The sequence below is a fragment of the Gymnoscopelus microlampas genome (assembly GCF_963454915.1).
Source record: "Gymnoscopelus microlampas genome assembly, chromosome: 9".
NCBI lineage: Eukaryota > Metazoa > Chordata > Actinopteri > Myctophiformes > Myctophidae > Gymnoscopelus > Gymnoscopelus microlampas.
In genome coordinates this window covers 24,687,826-24,697,680 of record NC_139946.1, presented here as the reverse complement: position 1 = coordinate 24,697,680, position 9,855 = coordinate 24,687,826, and the positions used below count along the sequence as shown (strand labels likewise).

General features: G+C 37.6%; 1 protein-coding gene across 1 annotated transcript in view; it reads right to left on the bottom strand.

Annotated features, from left to right (window-relative positions):
• Positions 1-3,522: 3,522 nt before the first annotated feature.
• cpamd8 (C3 and PZP like alpha-2-macroglobulin domain containing 8) overlaps positions 3,523-9,855 on the bottom strand; it is an 82,469-nt gene continuing 76,136 nt past the window's right edge. Inside the window, exons 44-45 of the mRNA XM_084066999.1 lie at positions 5,904-6,114; positions 3,523-4,566 (exon numbers count right to left, since the gene is read on the bottom strand). Coding sequence (XP_083923125.1) covers position 4,566; positions 5,904-6,114 — 212 coding nt within the window. The 3' untranslated portion in view covers positions 3,523-4,565. The remainder of the gene's footprint in view (positions 4,567-5,903; positions 6,115-9,855) is intronic.

The window sequence follows — 9,855 nt, the reverse complement described above, 5'->3', positions numbered from 1 at the left end:
GACTTTTTTTTGGGTCCCTAACATTCATCGAGCTCTGGACTTAGTAATTTTTTTTCCGTTTCGGTAGTGACACTACCGAAACGAAAAAAAAATGTTCCCCCAAAAACCTGTTAGGAGTACGTTTCAGGCAATTTAAAGTTGATTGGTAGTGACTTTTTTTTGGTCCCTAACATTCATCGAGCTCTGGACTTAGTAATTTTTTTTCCGTTTCGGTAGTGACACTACCGAAACGAAAAAAAAATTGTTCCCCCAAAAACCTGTTAGGAGTACGTTTCAGGCAATTTAGAGTTGATTGGTAGTACTTTGTAGTGGAGTAATTTTTGTTTTCACCATTGTGTCACTACCGAAACGTTTTTGTGTCACTACCGGAACGAAAGTTAAATCCGAAAAAATCACTAAGTGTAGAGGCCAAAATCGTCCCCCCAAAACTTTGTAGTGGAGTAATTTTTTTTTTCACCATTGTGTCACTACCGAAACGTTTTTGTGTCACTACCGAAACGAAAGTTAAAAAAACCTGTTAGGAGTACGTTTCAGGCAATTTAGAGTTGATTGGTAGTACTTTGTAGTGGAGTAATTTTTTCTTCCACCATTGTGTCACTACCGAAACGTTTGTGTGTCACTACCGAAACCAAAGTTAAATCCGAAAAAATCACTAAGTGTGGAGGCCAAAATTGTCCCACCAAAAACCTGTTAGGAGTACGTTTCAGGCAATTTAGAGTTGATTGGTAGTACTTTGTAGTGGAGTAATTTTTGTTTTCACCATTGTGTCACAAGACTCAAGACCCAAAAGAGTCTTGAGTCGAACCAATTACTCCCGCGGAGACATCAAATTTCTCTTTTGGTCCTTGAGTCCCAAGACTCAAGGCCCAAAAGAGAAATTTGATGTCTCCGCGGGAGTAATTGGTTCGACTCAAGACCCAAAAGAAGGTCAACTGACTGTAATGATTCAAAATGTCATATATAGAATGGAAACCCCATTCAAACTTTAAAATTTTCATCCTAATATGGACATGTTTGCCTGAAAAGGAATCTTTGAAATGTTTAATAGTTTTAAAATTGTACTCCTTTAAAAGTTCAGAGATTTATAATGGAGGTCGATGGACGAATTTTGGACCTCAAAAAAACACTTTCACCTAGAAACTCCATTCACAGTTCAAAAATTCCACCTTACTGTGGACATGCATGCTTGAGATCTTTTTTTTTTTAAATCATTTGTAGTTTGGGAGATATTTAACTTTAAGCGCCCAATGCATTGTCAATGCGGCAATGGACATTTAAAGGGAAACGAGTACAGGCTACTAATCCCACATACTTACTGCTAGTAACCCCATTCATACTTTAAAATGTTCATTTTACAGTGGACATGTTTGCCTTAAAAGGAATCTTTGAAATGTTTAATAGTTTTAGAATTGTACTCCTTTAAAAGTTCAGAGATTTATAATAGAGGTCAATGGACGATTTTGGGACCTAAAAAAAAAACACTTTCACCTAGAAACTCCATTCACAGTTAAAAAATTCCACCTTACTGTGGAAATGCATGCTTGTGATTTTTAATGTTTCGAGGCCTATCGAGGCCTATAATGTTTCGAGGCCTTTCTTGAGATTATAGGCTTTCTTCTTCCGCCGTTTTTTCAGTTCTGGCCCAACCGTGCATGCACTTTTTACGAAACTCGGCAATATGGTAGAGGGCTATACCAAACGGCAAAGACCCGAAACTCAAAACCATCGGCCAAAGGGTGGCGCTGTAGCAATCAATTGAAAAATGCCAACTTTGAACAGGTACAACTCATGCCCTGTTTGACCTACAGCCATGAAACTTCGATACACACATGCGTCTCCTCATGCCGAACAACCTTCACACTCTGACTTTTGACCTTTGACCTTTTGATCTCCCACCATTTTGAATTATATGAAAAGCAGTTAAAATCAAACTCCTCCTGGGATTTTTGAGCAATCTGCACGAAACTGTCTACACATGTACTTTGGACCTATGCAGACAAAAACATGGTTTGGATTTCTTCTAAGTGAAAACATTAAGCTTTTATGAGCCAATTAATATTGCAGTTTTATGACAATTATTCGTCTGCCCCTAACACGTTCATGCAGACTCACATTTGTTTGAAACTTTGCAATAATGTAGAGGGTCATTCCAAGTATCACTGAAACCAATCTTACTCCAATTGGTCAAAGGTGGGCGCTATAGCAATTTTTTAACTTGCTTGCACATGTGCCTTGACTCATGAGGAACACATCTATCACTTTGACCAGTGAGCTCCGCCCTCAGATTTTACGCTATATTGAGCAGTTTGAAAAACATTTAAACCAAGGATTTCTGAGCAATTTGCTTGAAACTGTGTCAAATAAATGTGTGAGGACCTTTTTCACAGGTTCAGGTCTGTTGGTCTAATAGCTTGGTCGCTTAATCATCTGCCTTGAAAACACAGGGTTGCCGGTTCGAAATCCACCTCACGTAGACTTCATTATAATTGCATTGCACACAACATGACTGTATCAATGAATACATGTGCAATTGTAAAGATAACGTGAAATGCTTATTTGAAAGTAGATATTTTCAATATATGATGTACTTCATTCGCCCTTTTGTTTTGTTTTGTTGGATTCTCCTTTCTCATTGTCTGAGGCTGTTTACATTTCAATTGCATTGTACTAAACATGACCCTGTTAATTCAGGCATGTGCAATTTTTAAACAATAACATGAAATGCTTTTTTGAGAGTAGTTGTTTTTTTAATGTATGACATACTTTCTTGTGAAAATAGCCGATCTACAATCTCACAACTTTTCAGATAGCAACGCGTTGTGAGCTTGTAGATCGACTATTTTCACTAGTTTCCATTCCGAGGAGACAAAAAAAAAACTTTATTGGTAAATGTTTTGTGAACCAGTGATCTACAGTAGTTAGCAAAACAGAGGCTTGGTTCATAACGGACGGAAAAACCTATACTAGATATCAACAGACATCATCAGGGAGGCCATAATATCTCTAGCTCAATGAGAAGAGACAGCCTGTGAATTCATAGGTCGCTGGTTTGATCCCTGTCCCCAGCAATGCGTTGAGGTGATCATCATTTGGAATTCCCCCTATTCCCATGGATTGGATCCACTCATCACCTGTCACATGCAGAGTACAATTTTTAGGTACTTTTACTTTACTACTCTACTCTACTATAATTACAGCAGATGACAGCTTTAGTTACTTGTTACTTTGCAGATGTAATTATTAATACAACACCTACAGTAACCACATACAGCCGATCTACAATGTGACGCGTTATGAGCTTGTATGTATATAATAAGCAACCCATGCTGTATGATAACTTACCACATATAAAATCTAATCTTATTGCTGCTTGCAGCTATATTTTTGTTTGTTTTTGTTTCTGGCGCATTCCTAAGCCAATAATTTGATTACCGCAGAGTCTCCGCCATGATTGTGACACTATATTAACTAAAATTACGCTTTCCCGGTTTGAATGGGTTAAAATGAATGTAGACAAAGACCTTGGATTGTATAGAAACTTTATTCTTGTTTGTTTCAAAAGCACTGTCTTTTACATTACATGGGTATGGGGTTACAACTTGATCAAATTTGGCACATTTACAGTAATTCCTAACTTCATTGTTTTATTATTTTTTAAAGTTGATTGCTTCACGAGACAAAATGTAACAAATAAAAACAAAATAGCTTATGTACTGTACAATCAAATCCCTGTCTGTTCAACAATAAGGTGACAGCTGAAAATTTTACTTGAGAGTAGCTGTTGATCTTGTAATAGTTTGCAGGGGAAAAGAAAGAGCTTATAACCATGAAGAGCATATGGGTAGCATATGTCTTTCCAGCAGGATATACAAGTACACGAATTTCATCACACATCTCAATAATTGTTTTAAAGCTTGCTCAGAAAAAAAAAAATGTTTTTCACAACACAACAGGAATGTTGTTTGAATTGTAAGAACCAATAGGTTACAGGGCAAAAATGGACAATATTGGCAGGAAAAAATGGAAAACACATGAAAAGGCAAATACAAAACAAAGAAGCAAAAAAAAGAGCTCTAGCTACAAATAAATACCACAGATAGAAAAAAAAACATTTGCTTAAACTCAAGGTGTAATTACAAACATAAATACTTGATTATTTTATCTAGTGACTACAGAGGCACTACAGTGAGTAACAAAGGCGGCTATGGTGTCTACTGGTGACTAGGAGACTAGAAATATACCAAAGAACAACAGAGGTCTGGAGGACACTAGCTTATTAACAGTCACACACGCACACTCACACGCGCACACGCACACACACACACACACACACACACACACACACACACACACACACACACACACACACACACACACACAATCCTGTTGACAGTTAGCTCTATCTCACTCGCACCGAACGCTCACTCACACACAGCCCAGACCCCGCCATCTCTTCTAATAAGACCACCCAGCTCCAGAGCCTCTCTTCTCTCCACTCACTCTGTCATATTCACAAATAATGTACAATTGGGACATGCATGATGGTGCTGCTGTCCAGGAGTGTTTCTGTGGATGACAAGAAAGGCATTGGTTGAAGGAGATATGTTTTAGTGGTGGAAAAAGTACTCAAATGTTTTACTTAAGTAAAAGTATCAATACCTGCAATGTAGAAATACTACAAGTGAAAGTCCGGAATTCAAAATTTACTTGAGCAAAAGTACAAAAGTATTGGTGTAAAAATGTACTTAAAGTCCCAAAAGTAGAAAGTACTCATTATGCAGAATGTCCCATTTCACAACTTTTCAAATGTAGAAAATGTAGCAAACTCTTTTGAAAAAAGCAGATGAGCAGGTGAGCTTGTAGATCGGCTATTTCAAAAAGGCCGAAATGTATAGGGCTGAAGTGGTTAATGCATGTTTTGTAATAATAATCAAAATCTAGAAAGTTTCAAATAATTATAGTGGAGTAAAAGTACAATATGATTATGAATATGTAAAATGATTGAAAATAGGAAATACTCCAGTTAAAGGGATAGTTCACCCCCAAAATAACTTAATTTATATCAATTACACACCTCATGAAGCCTTGAATTCATGGCGATTTTTTTGTTTTTGTCGCATTCCTTTTTTTTTTTTTTTATATATATATAATTTTTATCCCGCGATTTTTGTAACCCATTTTTTTCACCCGGTGCCAATTTCCTAAGTGATCCTGGCCGCTACACCAGCCCTACACCAGCGCTACACCAGTCCCCCCCAGCCAGGGAGGCCAGGGCCGAGCTCATGCTTCCTTCAGTGCATGAGAGCCAACTGACCTTCTTGTCAACTGACAGGGGGGAGTTTCCCTGGTTGGACGTAGCGCGTGGAAGGAACACGTTATTCCAACCAGTTCCCTTCCCCTCCATCAGGCGCCCCGGCTGTCATTGGGGAGGCGGTTTAGCGACCAGGATTACTACATGTTTTTGTGAGGGTATTAACTACCCTAGGAGACATGGGGAGAACATGCAAACTCCACACAGAGTAGGCCCTTTCGCCAACCCCACCCTGGGTATGGGCGCTGATGACGTTTTTTTTTTCTTTTTCTTTTTTTTGCATTCCTAAGCCAATAATTAGATGAACGGCGACAGCTCCGGTAGGAGACTCAAAGTGTCAACTTTGATTCTCCTACCGGGGACATTAGCATCTTTTCGTCGGTCATCAAATTATTGGCTTAGGAATGCGACAAAAACCCAAAAATCGCCATGAATTCAAGGCTTCATGAGGTGTGCAATTGATAGAAAATAAGTACGTTTTTGGGTGAACTATCCCTTTAAGTAAACATACCTTGAAATTGTACTTAAGTACAGTACTTGAGTAAATGTACTTAGTTACTTTACACCACTGATTGAGTGTTGTGGACCATACCATCGCTCAGGTGTGTTTTTTGTGTCCAGTGTGGGTAGCTGGGTATCTGCTGGCATCACTGCCACTTTCAGCTCTTCCCCGTCATCCCCTGCTGGAAGCTCAAAATGCTCCTCTCCCTCTCCCTCTGCATCAGCAAGGAAAGGCTCAGAGTCTGGGTCGTACTCGTAGGAGTAGTAGGACACCTCCGCCATGGAGCCCTGTTCCTCGTCACCTACACAGAGGGGGACAGAGGCGTGAGGTGAGGACAGTGGTGTAAAAAGTACTCAAATGTTTTACTTTAGTAACAGTCCAGAATTCAAAATGTACTTGAGTAAAAGTACAAAAGTATTGGTATCAAAATGTACTTCAAGTACCAAAAGTAGAAAGTACTCATTATGCAGTATGTCCCAAGTTTTCAAATGTATAAAATGTAAAAAAATGTTTTGAAAATAGCAGATCTACAATCTATTTTCAAATGGCCGAAATGTATATGGACCATTCTACCGAATTGGTTGAAATTGCAGTCCCACAATGAAAACATTATTTTAAAAAACAATTAAGTAGTCAGAACTTACATGTGTACTAATATCATCTTATGATCTATTTAATCACAATACATTAATTGAGATAGAACAAAATGTAATAAATAAAAAATATATACTTATTATGTTACTTCATATTGGGAGGTGGCTGTCCCAACCCCTAACTCCTAAATTTCAATTCATGAAAACAATATCTAAATGATTTTTGTCAATTTATTACATTTAGTTTTTAAATACATCCTTTATATTTATCTTAAAGGGAAGTTGAAATATTAAGATTGATTTTGTGGATTTTCTTTAAATTAAAAAACATTATATAAAAAAAGCTGTCCCATGTTTTCATGTCGCTACCGAAACACAACGAGTTTTAGTCCATAGGTGGAGCCTGGTTTTAGCCACACTCCCACACTTTTCACCAAGAAATAACATAGACTTCCTGTTCATCATGGCCACCTGGTGAGTAGCTAGTTTACTTCAGTCAGAAGTAAATGTCTTCCAAAGTCTGAAAATCAGTGTGTATTTTTAAGGATTGTCACTACCGAACACATCATTTCTGCAATTATAAACTCCTTTTGGGTTTTACTTCAAATGTGATGTTTTTTATCCATGTACAACTGCTCAAAGCTGTGTTTGCAAGCCATGTCTTGCCTAGCATTGTTGAGTTAAGCTAAAAAACTAGCTAAAATTGTCACTACCAAAACAGTCACTACCAAAACATTATGCTCAAGTTTCGGTAGTGACATCATTGTTTCGGTAGTGACAAAATTGGATGTTCATGCTTTTGAGACATTATTAAGTTTTTCAAACATGTACATAATTGTAACATGTACATTCTATTTCATCATGTGGTTTTGCAGGGAGAGATAAAACACCTAAATGCCAAAACAAAATGTAAAAAGTGGGGCAGAGGGAGACAGGCAAAGGAGATGGAGAAGTTTTGTTGGGCTTCCACACGACCTAGCACCGAAGGTGATCAGACAGTAGTTATTAACTTGAAGAGCTTGAGCAAAGTTGCAGAAGACCTACGCTGTGACACACAGGCTAACGTCTCATGTATAGGAAGTCACTGCAACACACCACAAGTGCATCAGGGACTGGAGTCACATGGTGGTACCTGTGGCTCATGAAGACAGAGGACTATGAAAAAGGAATGCATGAGCATTCGATCTTCTCTACTATGAGAAGTAGAGGAGATCAGTGTCACAAAAGCTGTGATACAGAGATGTGGGCTAGAAGTGTTGTCTGTGTACACCACATGTGTGTGTCTGTGTACACGACATATGGTACACTCACAATGTCTTATCGCCTTCCATGAAACATGACCATCCTGCCATTTGTGTTCAACTTCAACCAATGATTTAGTTCCTGAAGGACAACAATCCAAACACCCAAAAACGTCTTCATCGGTGATGGGCCGACCGTTCAATATCAAGGAAAGAACCTTCCAGATGGGATTCACTGCTGTAAATTGGAGTTAGGTACCTGGAAGCTGGTCACAGAAAAGGGCCTGCTTATGGAGTTGGAGCCACCATGAAGTTATCTGCAGAATCACAAGTAGCTAGGGGTACGAGTCCGACAAGCCCACAGCTAAAGCCCTTTATAACACACTCCTACCTCTTAAAGTCAAGCTCATCTACGTGGAAGAGGAACAGATATGCAGAATAAGCGCAATCCTTCGAAACGAGCTGCCCACTAACAAAGGTACACTGAGCATTCATCAACTTATTTGTACTATCCACGCTTCTTTTACAGCTGCGAATGGAGGACAATATATGGTACTGTGCACCATGGACACGGTCATCATCTTAATCCATCCACCTGAGGCATGTCCAAAGAAGCCCAGCAGTGTCTAAAGCATTGTTCGAAAAGCCAAATCTGTGAAAATATTGATGCATGCTCAAGTGACTTGTAAATGTTTTGTAAGTGTTTCAGTTACAAAATACTTAATTTCAATATTAATTGCAAATATTGTTTGTCCTTCCAAATAAATGTATATGGAAGATGAGACCTATTGTTATTGCTTCAATAATGAATTACTATATTTTATTGATCATTTTTCATTATATTTCTAACATAAAGCAAACATATTCACTCATAACATTGTTATGAGTGAATATTTAGCTAAAAGAGTTAAGTGACTATGGCACCGCCTTATAAACAAAATACTATGGTCACTACCGTAACAATACAGTCACTACCGAAACACCAGTTATGTTGTCAAAAATCAAAGATAGTGAGTTATCAACCAATATTTTATGATAATGATTGGTTAGGTGTATGTGTTATGTCAACAATGAATGTTTAGCAAAAAGAGATAAGTGACTATGGCACAGCCTTGTAAACAAAATACTATGGTCACTACCGTAACAATACAGTCACTACCGAAATAGTGCAGTCACAACCGAAACACCAGTTATTTTGTCAAAAATCAAAGATAGTGAGTTATCAACCAATATTTTATGATAATGATTGGTTAGGTGTATGTGTAATTTCAACTATCATTAATTCTGAAATCAATATAATCAACTTTATACATTTTACAAAGAAATGTAGCATTTCATTTTGATAAATCTTAAGAATTCAATATTAAAAAATCTGTTAAAATATTCATTTTAATGTATTTAATTGTAGGAACCACCTACATTAATTTTTAGAAATAGTCTGTACAGGGGAGGATGAAAAAATAAATGAATACATTCATATAAGTATCTTTATTCTAAGGTAATTCTACATGTTTCGGTAGTGACACATTTTGGGAGAGGAAAGATATTCCAAAAGATTATGAAAATACAATATGATAATTGACTGTACTTTTACTAAATATGTGTCCCTTAGATCTGGTGCAACGTGAATATGGTCAAAGTTTTTCCAAAATAGAATTTAAATTTCACACAATTTCCAACTCTGAATTTGAACCAATTCGGTAGAATGGCTCATATAGGGCTGAAGTGGGTAATGTATGTGTTGTAATAATAATCCAAATCCACAAAGTAACTAGCAACTAAAGTTGTCAAATAATTGTAGTGGAGTAAAAGTACAATATTTGCCTCTGAGATGTAGTGGAGTAGAAGTAAAAGTATTGGTAATTGGTAAGTAAAGTACAAATACTTCAAAATGTACTTAGTTACTTTCCACCAATGGGCGTGGATTCCGTGGAAGGCTCGGAAATAGAAGGGAAATCGAATGATTTGAAAGGCAGGTAAAACCAGATCTGATGGTAGTTCCAGGATAGCTTAAAGGCCCCTATTGGATGATGTGTCATTTGTCACTTAACCCATTAAGACCCATTAAGAGTCCGATTCTACAAATGTCTTCTAAATCGAAACAGTTTTCTGAAAAACGTAAGTTGCTGTTATCAGTGGTGCTCAAACCTTTTCACGTCAAGAACCCCCAAAATGATATGTATTTGGCAGCGGACCCCCATCTAAAAA